Below are 17,990 nucleotides of genomic sequence, written 5' to 3'. Positions count from 1 at the left end.
CCCCAAGTCAGCTGTGTCTGCTATTTAAAGTAGGATTTCTTTCACTGTTCAGAGGGCAGAGGTTAATTGAAAGTGCACCAAGGCTTCTTTCAGGGGAGAAGGGCACATGCACCTAATCCCCAGCATCTCAACCATGTACTTTAAGGAGAATCTCATCCTGCAGACTCCAGAGGTATCAAGCACTCGGTCCCATTACTGTGCATCAGCTGACCTGTGCAACCCACCACTCACTTCAGCCTCGAACAAGCCCATTAATTTAATATTCAGTGGCAGAGCTTCAGGCTAAGGAGCTTTTTCCCACATTTTCCGGGGGTGGGAGGGGAGGCCTGGGTGCAGCTGCTCTGCCGTCACGCTTTACGCTGGGGAAATGCAATCTGGGGGCTGACACCTGAGATGCTTCAGAAGGGCTGATGGAGGCGGAGGTGGGGGCTGTCCACCCCAAGGGCTTCCCAGCACCCCTGGGTTTGGGGGCTTGAAGCCTTGTCTTCATTTGAAAACAATGAACTTTTAATTGATGGTTATTTAACAGATGGAGACAAAGTCCTTAATTTTCAAGAGAAACCTGCAAAAATTCTCCAGTGGGATACGGGCCATTGCGGCTCACAGGTTTAGATTGAAGCAGTCGTGATAATCCTGATCGGTGCAAACAATCAGGCATCACGTTCCCTAAAAATGAGGACGTCACGGGGGCATGAAGCAGCCACTTCTCCTCCTTGCTGCAGCCAGAGAGCAGGTCTGACGTGCGGGAGATGAAGTGTTAGCAAAGAGGTCACTGCTGTCTGCAGACCAACCCCACAGATGTTCTGCTGGGGGTTTCCTTTCATTGCACCCTGCAGGACATTGTGGAGCGATCGGTGTGATGTATGCAGAGCTCACATGGTACGGCAAGGAGATAATTACGGGCTGTACACCCAGCTGTGTGAAATATTTATTTTCCTGACTGGTGGCGATGCTTCAGAATATTAACTTTTTTTCCTGCAAGAACTGTGTGAGGGGACTGATGCCTGTGGCTTGGCGGCCGAGCTGCCCCGAGCAACGTTTGCGAGGGCTTTAGAGCTGAATGTCAAACTGAGCAAAGCCTTGGGGTGGGTTCTAGCCTCCCCAAAATCTCCAGGCTTGCTTCAGGATGGGAATCAAAACTGGAAGAGCTCTGGTTCCGGTTTTGTAGAAACCCTTGGAACATAGCTTATTTTGCGGGAGTTTTGCTTTTTGGATCCCAAACCTTGCAAAAATGCTTTGACTGCTGAGCCTTGGCCCTGGGGTGCTGGTGCTGGAGCTCCACGGGTCTCCCGTGGTCCTGTTCCCGTGCTGGTGCCCAGGCTCCCCTTGGCGAGAGCGATGCTGTTCCCAGGAGCTGCAGCAGCCGGAGGCAGGGCTGGCGGGGGTTCCCACCTCTCCAAAGCACCGTCCCATCCCCGCCCGCGCATCCCAGCCCTGCTTTGCTTTCCGCAGCAAGTGAAGCTGGAGGAGTTTGGGAGGCCGAAGATCGATGGCGAGCTGAAGGTCCGCTCCATAGTCAACCACACGAAGCAGGACAGGTGAGCGAGCACTGGTGCCCAGTTTTCCTAGACTAAACGTGCCTTCATTTGGCGATTCCCCTTGTGCTTATTTATTTAGTTATCACCTAGAGTTGGACCGACAGGAACCACCATCAGAGTGGAATTGCAGCTCGGTTAGAGCAGCGAGCTGCGCTGGCTGGCATGCTCGGCACAGAGTTTTCCCAACACCTCCCCTGGAGCCAGGACTTTCCTGAGATGTTTAACTGGGTTCCTTGTTTATTTGCTTGCTTTGGGCAGGTATTTATTTTTATTTGATAAAGTGGTGATCGTCTGCAAAAGGAAAGGATACAATTATGAGCTGAAAGAAATTATTGAGCTGCTCTTCCACAAGATGACTGATGACCCTATGAATAACAAGGACATTAAGAAGGTAGGTGAACCAGGGATTAGCTCTGCCGGAGAGCGTTTTGGACCTGTTTCAGCCACTCCTTGGGTAGTACGTTCCCATTAACCTTTTAAAATAGAAACAGAGCTTGCAAAAAAGCTGGAAAATAAATGCTCAGCTTTCAGGGCAGCCTTACAGAGCATTGGGAAATGTTTATTAACGGGAGGCTGGGCTTGATCCTTGAATTCTATCCTTGCAAAACATCCCTGAAGAGGCTGGGATGACTGGGGGTAGGAGAGGGGAAGCTGCTCCCTGCTTGCTTGTGAGGGACCGGCGGGTCAGGCGGGGCGGAGAGGAGGGCAGGGAGGGAGGGTCCGTGCGGATGCTCTCACTCCCACGAGTCATGGGGTGGAGGAGCCTGGAAGGGCAGTGTGAGCATTGCCAACCAGCCTGCCAAATTGGTGCTCGGAGCACGGTTGCCACTGAAGAAACATAATGTTGCTGGTGGTTTGAGGCTTAGCCTGCAGCCATGAAGGAAAAACCTCCCAGCTATGGGTTTAGCAGAGACTCGTTAGCTTAATCCCTTTACATGCAATGAGGAGAGGTATTGTATGGATGGGATAAGTGATGCTGGGGTAAGAATAGCTGATTTTGCCACTTGGATGCTGAAGAAATGCTGCTAGCTTTGTGTTTTAATGAAATATATTTCCACTTTGCCTCTCCTATGCTTTCTAGTCTCATGGAAAAATGGTAAGCAAAGCACACAATTTTCTGTCGTGTTTTTCTGTGCAATGTTGCAATGAGACAGGCAGAACATATGTGCAGTGGGCAGGTCAGATGTTCCTCCTGGGCTGTCAGTTGCTGTCAGGGAGAAGTATAATGGCTGGGGAGGATCCACTGGAGCAGAAAAATCTGGGTTCTCTCATCTGCCACCATAAAATCCTATTTGGCCATATAGTGCCAGGCTGATTCAAGCATCGTTAGTTGCAGTGTGTTAGAGAAACACGGAGCTCTTCTTCCTCCTTCCCTGCTGTTACCTTTGCAAAGGTTCAGCAGCCCTTCAGAGGGGACAGGGCAGGCGCTGGGAGCAGTTATTAAGATGCCTGAATAGACATGCGGTGTGTTTTGCTGCTCAGGTGCTGGGAGCGCAGCAGTCTGACCAGCGCTCTCGTTTTCTCTTGCAGTGGTCATACGGCTTCTACCTAATTCACCTTCAGGGGAAGCAGGGCTTCCAGTTCTTCTGCAAGACGGAGGAAATGAAGAGGAAGTGGATGGAGCAGTTTGAAATGGCCATGTGAGCATGAGCCCTGGCATGCCGTGCCAAGCGCGGGGGAGCAGTGCCTTGGGCCAGCCGGTCACTGGAGAGCAGCTCTGATAGCAAAGCCCGTGGTGGGGAAGTCCTGTGGGTGGGTCCCTGTGCCAAAGGAGCTTGGGTCCAGCATGAGATCCCCTACCCTGAGCATCTGCCCCAAAGCGTGGGTGGTGCACCTCTGATGCCACCTTGCCATGGTGTCTGGCCGTGCATGGAGCACTGCGCTGGGGCTGGAGGAAGGCGCTGCAGGGGGAGGGCTGCTTCTGCAGGGAGCCGGTCCTGAGCTGAGCAGGATTGGCCCTGTGCTGGCTGGTCTGGGCTGTTGATTGACTCGGGCAAGGGCCAAATCCATGAACATTCTCCCAGGCGAAGGTTGATGGGCAAAATCCTCTCTCCGCCCAGTCAAGGCCTGAGTCTCCTTTCACACTTGATTTCATATCTGTCCATGTGGTTTCCAAACTTGAAATGCAAACAGCGTTGACTGAAATGCAAACAGCGTTGACTGAAATGCAAACAGCGTTGACTGAAATTTAAACAGCAGCTGCTGTGACAGGTCACGTGGCTCGTAGGGACAGGTTGATAAACCCCCTGGTCCTTTTCCTTAGGTCCAACATAAAGCCAGAGAAAGCCAATGCAAATCACCATAACTTTCAGATGTACACATTTGAAAAGACTACCAACTGCAAAGCCTGCAGGATGTTCCTCAGGTGAGCAGCATCCTTCCAGCTTTTCTGCATCTGCATTAAAATACGGATAGAAAATCTCAAAAGTTGAGGCTGAATTAGGACTCTCTGACCTCTTTCTTTGTGCAGAGGAACCTTCTACCAAGGCTATCTTTGCCCCAAATGTGGAGCGGGTGCTCATAAGGAGTGCTTGGAGATCATTCCTCCCTGCAAGATCGGTGAGTTCTGTCACATCACGAGCAGCTTGCACCGAGGAGGTGGCTCTGTAAAGCACTGACGTTTGTTAATGCATAACAAAATCTAAATACGCTCCCAGCCACCTCAACGGCTGTAATTCATGTTGGCTGGTGGTTTAAAAACCCAACCAACCAATCCACCAACCGCCTACTGAAGCCAAGAGTTGGATCCCACGTGTGTCGGGATGGCAGCAGCTCCGTGGTACCATGTGGGGTGTGCCCAGCCCGTGTGCTGGGAGGGTGTTTAAGAGCGATGATGAGTTCTTTATCAGAAGATGATGGTTAGGGCAAGTGGGATTGCATTTCTGATGAGGAGAGACCTCGTCTCGGGGTCCCAGACACCCCATAGTACAGCAGAAACTGATGTTCTTGGTCTAAATTGAGCTGACCTGGAGCTGGTCATTGCAGGGACTGTCACAGGGTGGCTTCGGGGAGGTTTTGGGTGGGGAGTGGAGGGAGGAAGGAACAAAAGCACAGAACTTTGTGCAAGTGAGAAAATGTCCTTGTCTGGCTCAAGTCCCTCCCCGGGTCTTCCCACCCAGTGCAGAGCGATGACCTGAGTGACCCCAGCTTTGTGCTTCCTCCATCAAGTTGAACACTGGTGCTGGGTTATTGATACCCACAGCATCAAGAGAAACAGAAAGTGGGGTTTGTTGCCTGTTAAATTAACCACGTATTTTACCAATCTCTTGCAGGTTCTTCGGCAGACCAGGTACATTGTTTGCTGGCCCTTTTCCCGCATCCCCCTCTGCCTTGGGCAGAGCCTGTATCCTTGCCCGGTCTGGGTGCAGGCAGCTTGTGGGAAAGCCAGTGCCCTCCTTGGGGGAGTCCCAGCAATCTGGGGGGTAGGACTAGAGACCGATGGCGGCTTCTCCAGCCCAAAACTGGCCTGGTTTGTGCAGCACCACAGCCCTCGGGAGGTGTCAGCACCCAGCTGGGGCGAGCACCGTGGGCTGGGAAGTACTGGGGTGGTTTTGGGAGAGGGTTTCTCATCCTGGTGGCTTCAGGCGGGTGTTCATGGAGAGAGCTGAGACCACTGTGTTCTCATGGAGACTTTTTCCTCTCTCTTTGCAGGATTCACTGGGTGCTGGACCTGGTAAGGGCATTACTGTATTGCAGGAGGGCAAGTAGGGATAAGCATTCTGCATGTGGCTGCAGGTGTCCCTAATATTGAGCATGTGGGAGGGGGAGGCGCTTTCTGAAACCAGAAAGGAGCATTAGGAGCTGCAGAAGGGTCCTGCGCAGCCCTCACGGCAAGCGATGGGGAGCCGAGGTCTCTCCATCCCTGTTCCCTGGAGCAGCAGGTCCCCGTGCGGAAAGACCCAGCTCATGCCCAGGCTCAGCCCTTGCCCGCTGCAGCTCCAGCACCGCATCGCTCCTTTGGGTGCCTTCGTGCCCCTGGCCTGCTCTGCCGTGTGAGAAAAGCTTCTTCACACCCCACCAGTAGTCGAGGAGAGCCCGGCGAATTTCCTTGTGCCACACGGTCCTTCAGAGCAGACCAGGCGCGTCCTGACAGGGAGGGTTGGTGGTGATGGGGAGCATCTCCCTGCCTGGTGCTGCAGGGATGTGCGGCTCCAGCCGCTGCCCTCTGGTGGGGCCCTTAGTCGTGATGGTTACCACAATATTTTTTTCTTTTCTTTTGATTTAAAACCAGCTTAGAGGAGTGCTGGGCCTGCCCTGCCCATGCTCTGGCTCGAAGGAGAGGGAACAATTTGTTTTTGTGCTTTTTCTGATGAAAGCAAGCCAAGCCTGGCAAAAGAAACCTGAATCAAATTGGTGGTTAAGGAAAAAAAAAAAAAAAAAGACAGAGTGCTCTCGCTGGGCAGGGAGAGGCAGAGGTGGGGAAACATTCTGAAGATAAACACTGTGGTTTTAGTGCAGCTGGGGAAGCTTATTTAAAGTGCAGTTGTTAGCAAGACAGCTGGACTTCGACTGAGAGCTTCAGGGGCGTTTGGGTCCCAGGTCCAGCTGAAACTCCGTGCAAGCCAAGTGTTCGCTGGTCCCTTTTGCAATCACGGATGTCACCGCTGAACCCGGCGGGGTTTGGTGCTGGCCGGGCATCGCCTAACAAGAGCCAGTCTGCCATGGCAGGGTTCAAGTCCAGGTGCAGGGCTGGGGGTCGGAGCTTTGGCTTGGCTCGGTCCTTCATGGGTTTAATTTTGCTCAGGGAACTCAGTCTAAACTCACATGTAACTATGGGAGCCAGGACTGTTTGCTGTGGGCACCATCCCTTTCTGCTTCCATGGTTTCTGCCCCCCAGTCCTGCCTGCTGGTGCCATTAGATGTGTGGTTCACAGGATAAGGAACAACAGGCTTCGGGAGGGGTGTTTTTGTTTTGGTTTTGCTTAACAGGGACTAGGTGATGAAACTGTTTTGCTTCTCTCCCAGGTCCTAAAATGGTGGCGGTTCAGAATTACCACGGAAACCCAGCTCCCCCTGGGAAGCCGGTGCTGACGTTTCAAATTGGGGATGTGATTGAGCTGCTGAGGGGGGACCCCGACTCGCCGTGGTGGGAGGTGAGAGTGATTCCCCTGGGCAGTTTCCCAGGACGCTTTAAACCAGTGACTTCTGCATTGTCCCTTTTATTTGTGGGCTTTCCTGGAGTGTGGGCATACGCCTAGGTTTGGGAGCTGGGGGGTCTGCGAGGAAGTTTGGCACCTGTCCCCATCCCTGCACGGCAAAAGCATTGCTCCCCTGTGCATATCCCAGTCTGATACCTGGCTTGGCTTTGCAGGGGCGGCTGCTGCAGACGAAGAAATCGGGTTATTTTCCCAGCTCGTCAGTAAAGCCCTGCCCCGTGGATGCAAGGGTAAGTGCCACAGAGATGGAGGTGGGAGCACTGGGGTGGGCGCTGGGGGCTGTCACGGGAGATGCTGCTCCCCTGGTGCCTGTCGTGCTTCTCAGCCTTCTGCTTGAGATCTTGGTCCCTCCAGTACGTCCTGGCCCTTGAATGAGGCCTTTTACTGTGGCTGGCTTAGCAGGGAAGTGGATCCATCATCCCATGGTTGCCAGTGTCTGGTCAGGCTGGTGTCAGCCCTGTTCCCAAGGCTGGGGTTGGTGTGACCAGGTCGGGGCTCTGTTCCTCTTCGGTGGGGCTGACTCAGGAGCAGAGTACTTGAGGATCGGGCACAGTATGGGAAAAATACACTTTTATTTTGTTACTGTGTTTTGTAATGCTGTCAGCCGCTTCCCAATTAAAAAATGTTCAGGTAAATGAAAAAAAAATGCAGCATGCTTATCACAGCTGGGAGGCTGAGGCAGCAATGCTCAGCTGCAACACTGCCCTCCCTCGCCCAAGCCAATAATTCAGAAACAGCTTGGCAGATGAAAACCCTCCCGCTGGAGGAGCATCTCGCATGTGATCTCCAGCCCGATGAGATGCCGGCTCCTCAGCAATAAGCAATGCTCTCTTTGCAGCCTCCCAACAGCCGGCCGCCCTCGCGGGAGATAGACTACACGGCGTACCCGTGGTGAGTCGCCCTGTTGGGCACGACCTGCCTGTGGCTGTAAAGATACATCGCCCTTACCTTTTAATTGTTAAATGATCGGGAATCCACTGTAATAATGAATTATGAATGCAGGTGAGCAATGCTTTGTATCCCACCTATGTATCCCATGTGGCCATGGGGCATTTGGGTGTTGAAACCTGGTGCAACCCTCGCAGCATCGGTGTGGGTTTCTTCACTTGTGGAGAGGGTCAGAGGCATAAGGAGAGGTGCTGGTTTCTCTTCCCATTTTCTGTGGGTTTTGTTCCCAGAAAACTTTTTTGGGTGGAAGGAAGCAACTCTTGCCTTGGTGGGAGAGGCTGCACTTAGCTTGCCTCCTGCTCCTTTCCTCCAGCTCCAGCCAGGTTTGCAAATCCGTGAGTCTAAATTATCCCACTCCCTAGCTCTTGCTGAAGCCTTGTTTACCTGGGGACCGATTCCCAGTTACTGGGATTTTCTAGGTGCAAGACCCTTCAAAGGGAAGAGGTTGCACTCTGCATCGCCCACCCTCCCTGTGCAGCAGCTCAGCAGCTTCTTGCGTATCTTGCTTGGGACACGTTCCTTTGTGCTCATGAAGTTTTGGATGAGCCCTGTTTCTCGATTTGCCTTCTCAACCTTCATGCCTTTAAAAAAAGATGTATCTTTTTGTCTGAAGTACGCCTATTTTAAAGATGCACTTGCACTTTTAGTTGATTAATTAATTAGCCTCTGGGCTCAGGTTCGCAGGGAACATGGAGCGGCAGCAGACAGACAACCTGCTCAAGTCTCATGTCAGCGGCACCTACCTGATCCGGGAGCGGCCGGCTGAGGCCGAGCGCTTTGCCATCAGTATTAAGTGAGTAATACTTCATGTAGTAATTTAGTATTACTTGCTCATGGAGGATGAGATGGGGCTGGAGCCTGTGGCTGTGTTTCCTTGAGTGCCTTTGCTGCCGTTCACAGGTTCAACGAGGAGGTGAAGCACATCAAGGTGGTGGAGAAGGACAACTGGATTCACATCACAGAAGCCAAGAAGTTTGAAAGCCTGCTGGTAGGTTTTTGTAGAGTGTGCACGCTGTCCCTGCAAGTCATGCAGAGGACGGTGGAGACAGCTGGGTGCCTGTCCATCCTTGCCAGGAGCTGGTCGAATACTACCAGAGCCACTCGCTGAAGGAGAGCTTCAAGCAGCTGGACACAACGCTGAAATACCCCTATAAGTCTCGGGAGCGCTCTACCTCCAGGACCTTCACCCGCTCTCCAGGTAAAACCCAGCGAGCGGGTGTCCTGAAACTTGTGATGGAAAATCTCACCCTTTCAGCAAGGTGTCGGAGCACCATCTGGACCAAGGGATTTATGGCTTTGCTGTAGGGCTTGAGAAGTCTCCTGCTTGGCTGGTGGCATTTTGAGGATGGGTCTTACAGGAGATGGTGGGGAACAGAGGGGTTCGGCCAAGCTGGGGCTGGCTGGCACTGCTCCTCTCAGCTTGTGCAGTTCCATGGAGCGGATGCAGCCTCCCAGAGAGAGCTTTTTGCTGGGGGAGGCTGGTTTTCCCTCCTGTGGTTTTGCACCCTGTGCTCAGGGGTGGTTTGCCACCCCCTGGTCCTGCCAGAACAGGAGCCGTGGCTGCAGGGGCAGCCCATCCTCCTGCGGGTAGTGAGCAGAGGTGTGATGCTCTGTTAGCGGGATGTCTCGTGTCTTCCCTGGCCGTGTGAGTTTTTGTGCATGTGTGTTAATGGATGCAGTTCCAGTGTGACTTGTGATGGTTTGAATCCCAGTGGGACTCCTTTAATGGAGGTGATGGGAGGAACGGTAAGTCTGTGCCTAAAATAAAAAAAAAATAAATAAAATATCAAAACAAATGGAAAGCAAAAGGTGCATTAGTGCAAAACGTTCCATTTTGTCTAAAAGCCTGAGTGCAGAAATGGCTTTGTGGGGGAAAATGCATTTTAAAAAAAACCTTTTTCCATGGTGTATTTAAAAAAGAGTACCAAAGGAAGATAGTTTTTAAAAGTTGATTAAGTATCCCTTATCATGAAATACAACTCTAGGATGACTTGTGAGCCCCTACACTGGCTGTGGGGCTGTGGTTGGACCTGCCACCAGCTCCAAGCCCCTGTGCAAGCCCTTCTGCATGCTTTGCCCCACGTTTCTCCGTCACCTTTTAAAGCATTGTGCATTATAATATTTTTTTTAATTTCCTTTTTAATGCGTGTTCTGCCTCTTTCTGTTTCTCTCTAACCTCTTTGCAGCCTCCTGCGCTTCCTACAACTTTTCTTTTCTCAGTCCTCAGGGCCTCAACTTTTCTTCTCAGAGCTCCTCCAGTCCCTTCTGGTCAGGTACCAGTGCCTCTCCCCAGTGGAGAGACCTGCCACCTTCCCCAGGCTGCAGCATCCCCAGCTTGAAAGCCATCAGTGGCGGGACCTGTGGGGTCCCCACTGTCCCTCCATCACTCACAGGCAGTTCAGGGGGTCCCTGGTGCTGCCCTGGGGCACAGCCTGGAAATAATGAACCATGGCTTGGCTGGAAGCCAAACACACTCCCCCCTCTCGCCAAAATCAAGGCAGGGAGAAGATGGAGTTGTCGCTATTTGAGCAAGGGGGCTAAAATTAATGAAAAAGTGAATCTAGCGCATTGGGATCTCATGATGTACTTCAAGCTTGACCTGCTAATCCCGTGTGTTTCACCGAACGAGCATTGGCATCACACCGTCTTCCAGACTGTTTCTCCTTGCTGTACAAGGAGAACATCTCAATGTCCGGCAGTTTTTGAGCTCTGGTATCTGAGGCTGCCCAGGAGACCCTTGCTGAGGAGGCGGGGGGGATCCTACGGTGCCAAATGTGTTTTGGGGCTCAGGCTCCCTGCAGAGAGTGCAGCAGTGCTCTGGCCTTTGAACTCCATTGATCAAATGCGTTACAGGCTGGTGTCTTCCTCCCTGTTCGGCAGGGATCAGGGCAAAACCGTGCCAGTTCATTTCTTCCTGTTTAAGCTTTTACCTTTCAGTATTTTCTTTAGGCTGGACAGGGAAAATCATCAGCAAAACCCCACGTGCTTTCCTTAGTGCCGTGTTTGGGAGGAACACTTAACTATTCAAGGTATTAGAACATAATTCTGGGAATTTGGGATGCTTTAACTGCATAGAAAGTATTGCAGAAAGCGATTTGTGTAGCAGTGGGCTCTGAACAAGCTCCTGATGAAAGAGTTCAAAGCTGCCGTGATTCTCGCTCCGTTCTCCGGCCTGGCGAGGACGGACGAGCCCTTCAGTGATTGCACGTTGTGTGTCTGGACCGTCTCCATCGCCATCCTCATCTCCTTCCATTTTGAGAGCTGAAAACCTGGGCAAAGCTTTTCCTCAAACTTAGTTCAACCTTGGTTTGCAAACTTTTAAAATTGAAATGAATCCTTGAAAGTCCTGGGACAAAAAGAATAGCTTCAGCAAAACACAGTGTCCCTTCAGGGTGGCGTTTTTCTGCAGACTTCAGAGGAGGTGTGTTTTTCTCCTCCTGTGTCCATCCCATCCCTCCCACCATTGCTGTCCAGCCCTCCTTCCCGCTGCCCAGTCACTGGGGCAGGGAAGCCGAGCACTGCCCCTGCCCTTCCTCCCTCACTGCTGCTCCTCCTTGTGCCTCCCCAAGCATCCCCTGCCTGAAGTGATGGAGATCCATGGGGCTGGGCAGTGCCGGTGCCACCGGCGGTCAGGTCCCAGGCTGGCTCACAGGGCTTCTCATAAGCTGTTGGTCAGCGTTAGGGTTTTCAGGGTGCTTCTGCACCTTCTGGTCTGTAATGGGACCAAGTTTCCAAGGGCCCTGGCTGCTCCCTGGCAGGGGCAGGAGCCGGGAGGGTACCGGGTTAACAGCTTGTTCCTCTTTATGGCAAAACACGCAGGTTTTGCTCGGCATCTCTAGGAGGATCCAATCCCAGTGACTCGGTTTTTGAAGTAGTTTAAATACAAGTTGATTTGTGAAATCTTTTGCTGAGGTGCAGCAGCCAGATCTGACATTGATAGCAGAACAGGATTTTCCCATTATTTTGTTGTTAATGATTGTGTATTCCTGTGAAATCTTTTACTTTGCCACCTTCTCACAAAAGTGCCCTTCACCCCAGCCATCCCCACCAAGCCCCTCTTGGGCTCTCCTGGTCAGCAGAGAAGGTCTTCCCAAGCCCACAGAGCTCTTTAAAGCCCAGCAGGAATCCAGTTTAACCCTGACCGGCCCAGTCTGTGCGGGGCTGAGCAATTCGGATGCAATGGGAGCCAGCACTGCAGTGGAAAACCCAGGTTGAACCTCACCAAGCTTTCCCCAGGCTTCGGCCAGTCCCGTGTGGTGGGGCAGCTCCCGACACCCTCTGCTTTGTCCCCTCACAGTGTTCACCCCACGGGTCATAGGGACGGCGGTGGCACGATACAACTTCGCAGCGCGGGACATGCGGGAGCTCTCCCTGCGAGAGGGTGATGTGGTGAAGATCTACAGCAGGATTGGCGGGGACCAGGGATGGTGGAAAGGGGAAACCAACGGAAGAGTGAGTGTATCGATAATGTCCTGCCCCGTTTCTGCAGCACATGGTCCTCCCCACTCCCAAGCTGCCCAGCTGGAACGCAGCATGTTGCCAGGACAGCAAAGGGCAGGGGTACACATCCCGCTCCCTCTTTTTCTGGCTGGTGGGTAGGCTGCCATCTCGTGAGAGCCACCGCTGTGCTGCCGTTGGTGCTGTGTGACAGTGACATGCCGTGCCCAGTGCGTGCAGGCAGGTGGGAGCGTGCGGTGGGCAGATGGGCACGCCAGCGCGGGGGATGGCCTGCTCTGCTCTTCCTTAAACCTGGGGAATTTATGCACAAGTGGCTCTGCAGATGAAAGGCTCAGCGTCCTGGGGGAAAAGCAGCAGGCTGGTGGCTTGACCTGGTGTCCCACAGAATTTATATCACTGGGGACAGATTCTTCATGCCCTGATCCCTTATATATTACAGATAACTCATGTATCCGAGGCAATGTGTAGTTGGTAGCTCCATTGCAAATTAGGGTAATGACTGCACCGCCATCACCGTCGTGCACCGGGATGTGGGCACATCCAGCACCATCCAGATGGCTCAGAGGGAACAGCCCCTGGTGGCAGGGAGATAATCCGGGTGATGGGACAGCACATCCCTTGAGCTCCCTAGTCTCCATCTCACTCTCCGCTTCTCCAACAGGTTGGCTGGTTTCCCTCGACGTATGTGGAAGAGGAGGGGGTGCAATGACTGCGGGGATGTGTGATGGAAAGTTGTCAAGAGCCCAGAGCGAGCTGCTGCAGACCGTGCACACTTGTCCCAGTGCCCGCGGCTCCTGGTGGGACGCGGCCGGGCGCCTCCCGGGACTGCTCTCGCAGACTCTTTAGCAACCCGTTCCTCTGTACAGTGTGTGTGTGCGCGCATCGGGGCCGCCGCCGGCCTCGCTTCTCTTACATGTATAGAAGATTGATGGTCTGTGGGATGACGTTCGTGTAGCAGCTGCAGAAAAGTCCCGGGAAAGCCGCTCTTCCCTGTATGGACAGAGCTGAGAGACTCTGTGCGGTGCCCACCCGAGGATGGGGTCCAAAGCCCTTTTAGTAAAGGTGTTTTAAAAGCCACCGTGGTGATGGTGGTGGGAGGGTGGCTGAAGGTTGGCACCTGGGCTGGTGCCTGGGTGCGCCAAGGTGAGAATTTGGGAGTTTCTAAGGGGAGGGAGCGACTCAGCCCCGAGGAGACGACGCGGCCCCCCTGCCACGCCGCCGGAGTGGGTCCCCCAGGTCAGGATTTCGGCAGTCTCCCTGGCAGCCGTGCAGCAGCGCCCAGCAGCATCATGCTGCAGCCGGGGTGAGGGGACAGAGCGGGGGCACCTGACCCGGGAAGAGGAAAGAGCTGTTGCTCGTCTCTGAAGGATGCCAACTGTGAAACCAGCATGTTTTCACCATCACACTTTGGCTGGAAGTGGACCTCCAGGTCAGACAGGAGGGGAAAGACCCGCTTTGGCATCCCAAGCCAGTTTTCCCTACAACCACCATCAGTCCCACCAGCCTTGCTGTGGGCAGAGGGGCAGCCTGGGGAGCAGACTGGTCCCACTGGTGAGCTGGAGGGCTTGGCACATTGCAGGACTGGAGATGTGCTTTGCCACACAAGGGGTTTGGAGGCCACTAAGGCACCAGGTACACACTGAGGAGCATACATCCGTGGCTCTGTCCTGCCCTCGCTCCCAGCTTGGTCCTGTTGTGGGAAGGACCTCTCCGAGCCAGGCTGATTTTTCTTGCAGCCGTGACACCATCCCACCTCACTGAGCTCAGGGCGGCGAACCCACAGGAGTAAGGGCTATGGTATCAACTCGGTTTCTCCCACTGAGTTGTGAAAGCATCTCTTCTTCCCCAGCTGTGTGCACTTTTGGGGGCTGTGAGCATTGCGCCCTCTCTTCCTCCCACAGGCTGTTTCTACTGCTGCTGTCAAGTAAAGGTCTCTCTGTGTTGGCGTTGCCGCTGTGTCCCAAGCACCGTCTGTCCGAGTCTGGTCCTTCCAAAGTGCAGCCCCTGTGGTTGGTAGGCAGAGCTGCCGGGTGGAAATCACAGCCATCATCTTCTGCCGGGTACTAGCTTTGCTTTCCCAGCTCTGGAGTTTCCATCCAAAGCGCAGATGTGAACAAATTATTTGTGCGAGCGTGTGACAGGGAAGAACATCCCTCTGTCCGATATCTGAGCCCCAAGAGGTGCCCTCCAGCCTCTCTGATAAGTGACATCTCGAACTGGTACTTCCATGCCTGGACGTTGTTCCCCTGGTCCTGCCTTGGAACACCGTGTTCCCGGTGTCAGCTCTCAGCATCGCGCTGGCACAGGTCTGGGAGATGCCAGCGTTGGGTGGGTGAGCGGTGCTGATGCCCTCGGTCCCTGGCACAGGGGTGCCACGGCTGCTCCGAAGCCTTGCCGCAAAGGGAGCCGCAGTGCCCTGCTCGGGATAATCAATGGAAGAGATTTGGGCTCTCCAGGAAAGCGGGAAGATGTTAACCTGGAAATTAAATGTTGCTCAGTGACAAGCCCAGAGCCATCCTACTTTGCTGCCCACTCCTCCTGGAGCCCTGCGATTGCCGCCGCTTTCGGTGCCGTGTGGGGAGTGGGGTGGGTGTCGCTGGGGTCTGGCGGGGGCAGATGCCCACGGGGGGTTTCACTTGGAGAGGTGATGGGGACACAGAGGGGCTCGGGGCTTTCCTAAGGTACTGTTTGGTGCTAACCACTGCCGGCTCGGGGTACGCTCACGGGGGGCAGGCAGCAGGGAGCTGGCCATGCCCTGCTTCTCCTGTGCAAGGGGTCCTGCTCCCACGCCAGTAGCTGCTGGGGCTGAGGGTGTGTTCAGGGTGGATGGGACGCACGCACCCGAGACAAACTCACAATGGCTCGTGTTATGCCTCAGATCCTAAAGCCTTACATGACCCTCCTTAAAGTGGCCGATTTTGTATGGCAGCAAGGGTATCCCCTCTGGAAGAGCACGTCCTCCGTCATGGGGACTGTGGCACCGTCTCTCCTTTATGCCCCAAAAGGATCCCCAGCTGCCTGCGCTCCCTCCCAGGCCTGCCAAATCTGCCCTCCAGAGAGCTCTCCTTCTTGTGTTTACTGTTGTAAGAAACTTGTTAAAAAGATTGTTTTGTTTGTAAGTAATTATTCAGCCATTTGCCACAATATATATCTGTGAATAAGAAAGGGAAATGTTTTTTTATGATGGTGAGAAAGTTGTATATATATTTTAGTTCATCGCAGATCATTCAAAATTGCAATGGGATACGTTGGAAAATAATATGTAAATTCCTTGGGTTTTTCCTTTGCACTGCACTAACTGGGGTGGGGTGGAGGGGGGTTAAAGATAAAACTGTTTGTTTATGGAATAGTTTATAGCTGGGAATTTGGAAATCATTTGGAGTAGCTTGTAATGCTGGAATAGAAACTTTAGCTGCTACTTAGAAACCCTTTTGCATGTGGTTTTTCCAGACCTTTTTAAGTTACAATACATCAAAGTAAATTCCACAATGAAAAAATAAAGTGTAATTTTGCTGATAGGTTTTTTTTTTCCAGCCATGGTTTTTACTGTGCCAGAGGCTCAGGCTTGTGTCGGGTTTCTTGTCACTAAACCCCCTTCAGCTGCGCTGGGGACGGAGGGGTGGCTTGCCTTTTCGATTCCTGCTGTGAACCGTGAATGTTCCCTTCCAAAATTCAGAGTAGGTCCTTCCTGCGGTGCCAGATAGGGCTCTTTGACCACTTCCCTGCTGGGTTACTTCTTGTTCCTGGAGCAGCTGCCTCTCATGCAGTTGTCCCACGCTCCTGCCGGGTGGATTTCCTGGGGCTCCTCTCCGTGCCTGAGCGGAACCGCTGCGGAGTGAGAGAAGGAGGATGGTTTTCCATGGCTTTTAGTCACTCACAGGTATCATATTCCAGAATCCCACTTGGCACCGCATGCAGCAGCGTTTTCCAGAGCAATAAAAGAAATTGCACATTTACTTATAAAATACCTGAGGCATTGCTGGAGTTTTTACCCCAGAGCAGAGACACGGAGATGCCTCTGGGAGCTGCCGTGTCATTTAATTATGAATATTAATTTTTTTCTGCTGTTGGATCCCCGCTGCTTTCTCCTTCTCAGTTCAACTTTCTCAGGGTCAGCTGAAGGGAGCTATAGCAAGGAGGAGAGGTGTTTTACCCAGAGAAGCAGGACATGAGCTGGGCACTCACTTTGGGATGCTGCTTTGGAAGGATGCTGCTCAGCCAGGTATTTAGCTTTGGCCAAGGTGATGGCCCCTACCTGGGATAAACCCTTTCCCTGTTGTTGCTGTTCAGTCTAGGGAAGCTTTCCAACATGCACCGTGTATTAACCATATGTGTATTTATATATGCACCATGTATATAACCAGGTACCAGGTTTTGGTACCTGGGGCCTCTTCTGCTGGTAGTAAGCATCGGCTCAGCACTGAGTGGGTCAGGCATCACCATCTGATGCCCATGGTATGGCTGGGCTGCAGAGATGCAGCATGAGAGCTTGGGACTGACTGATGGCTGCGAGAGCAGGTAAATGAAAAATTTGCTTCCATGCAAGGTCCTGCCTCCAGGGTCAGCCCTGCCACCCCAGGGGCTGGCTCTGCCAGGGCAGCTGGTGGCATTTAATCCTCGAGGGGTGGTTGGAGCCGGCAGCACTACAGGTGGGTGCCCTGGCAGCTGGCTTTGCTCGGCTCCATGCCTAACCCCCCAACCGGGGTTTGAACCAGTGCCAGGTCTGGTGCCTCGGGGATAAATGGGGCATTTGTTTGCCGTGCCCAGCCACAGCCAGGTGCTGTAACCAGACTAGAGGCAGCATTCCCAGGGGCATTAACGGGAGAATAAATCTCCAGCTATGACCAGCACAGCTGGCTCCAAGCCCTGCACAGACCCTAGCCTGCCCCAGGACGGGGGGACGCACCAGACACAGGTTTTCTTTTTATTTTACTTACTATGATTTTTATTTCCTACCCCCCACCCCCACCCCCCCCAACAGCAGCTGCTGACAATCACCTGCATTAGCCAGGCTAATGGCTTGCCAGGGCACTGCCTCTGCTCTGAGCAAACATGGTGCTGGGGGTGCTTGCATTTGCTGGCTGCCCTCTGCAAACACCAGGTCTTGCTCCATGCTGCAGTGTGACAGACACCCTGCAATGTCCCTGTGGCTGGGCCCTGAGCACGCCCCGCAGTCCCGGTGGCCTGTGGCTGGCCAGCACGTGGCCACCTCCCTCTGCCACCTCGGCTGGTCCATGCTGCCAGCAGGCGCGTCGGCTGGGTGCCAGCTCCTGTGCTGCCCAGCTTGATGGACCCCAAAACAAGAGTCCAAACTGCTGGGCAAGCAGGATGAGGAAACTGAGGCAGGGGCTCGCCAAGATCAGAGCTCAGAAGAGCTCTGCCCAGCAGGACTGTGCAGGATCAAGCCTCCGTTGGGTTTGGGGTCATGTAATGCTTTCCCAAGACCAAACGCAGGGTGCGGTGCAGGGGAGAGCGCAGCCGGCTGCGCATGCACGCCTGTGCGGGCTGTGGTGGGGATGGGGATGGGGATGCAGCCTGGTGCACACAGCGATGAGCCGTGGCACTGCAGCACGCCTAGCTGGTTCATTCCTGCGTTTGCCATATAATATTTTCTGTGACCTAGAAAAAACTCCAGCTGCCGCGCACAAATGACTGTGCTCCTTTCCTTTATAGTTAATCTAAGATTTGTAAGGAAAAGATTGAACACTCAATCTTTTTTTTGTAATTTGTAAGGAAAAGATAGGCTCCCTCAGCATTGGACTGACCATCAAAAACAAATAACCACTTTCATTCCTCCTCTGGAGATGCATCAGAGCGCGGGGCTTGGAAGGACCACGGTCGCTGCCACTGTCTCCACTGTCCATCCTCAGCTTGGTGAATGGCTCGAGAT

The 17,990-nt window shown here is 53.3% G+C and overlaps 1 protein-coding gene across 2 annotated transcripts in view; it reads left to right on the top strand.

Annotated features, from left to right (window-relative positions):
• Positions 1 to 15,618, top strand: part of VAV2 (vav guanine nucleotide exchange factor 2) — a 149,269-nt gene extending 133,651 nt beyond the window's left edge. Inside the window, exons 13-28 of one of the 2 annotated variants that reach the window (XM_056351786.1) lie at positions 1,453 to 1,538; positions 1,797 to 1,929; positions 3,069 to 3,178; positions 3,802 to 3,903; positions 4,009 to 4,097; positions 4,811 to 4,827; positions 5,190 to 5,211; positions 6,504 to 6,631; positions 6,850 to 6,924; positions 7,533 to 7,585; positions 8,319 to 8,435; positions 8,543 to 8,630; positions 8,717 to 8,840; positions 9,829 to 9,915; positions 11,940 to 12,094; positions 12,762 to 15,618. In XM_056351786.1, the coding sequence (XP_056207761.1) occupies positions 1,453 to 1,538; positions 1,797 to 1,929; positions 3,069 to 3,178; positions 3,802 to 3,903; positions 4,009 to 4,097; positions 4,811 to 4,827; positions 5,190 to 5,211; positions 6,504 to 6,631; positions 6,850 to 6,924; positions 7,533 to 7,585; positions 8,319 to 8,435; positions 8,543 to 8,630; positions 8,717 to 8,840; positions 9,829 to 9,915; positions 11,940 to 12,094; positions 12,762 to 12,809 (1,434 nt within the window). In that variant the 3' untranslated portion in view covers positions 12,810 to 15,618. The remainder of the gene's footprint in view (positions 1 to 1,452; positions 1,539 to 1,796; positions 1,930 to 3,068; positions 3,179 to 3,801; positions 3,904 to 4,008; positions 4,098 to 4,810; positions 4,828 to 5,189; positions 5,212 to 6,503; positions 6,632 to 6,849; positions 6,925 to 7,532; positions 7,586 to 8,318; positions 8,436 to 8,542; positions 8,631 to 8,716; positions 8,841 to 9,828; positions 9,916 to 11,939; positions 12,095 to 12,761) is intronic. The other variant, XM_056351785.1, reaches the window with a different exon arrangement.
• The last annotated feature ends 2,372 nt before the right edge of the window (positions 15,619 to 17,990 follow it).

Source organism: Falco biarmicus, chromosome 9, assembly GCF_023638135.1.
Source record: "Falco biarmicus isolate bFalBia1 chromosome 9, bFalBia1.pri, whole genome shotgun sequence".
NCBI lineage: Eukaryota > Metazoa > Chordata > Aves > Falconiformes > Falconidae > Falco > Falco biarmicus.
Note: the sequence above shows the minus strand (reverse complement) of the source record. Positions and strands in the feature narration are given on the sequence as shown.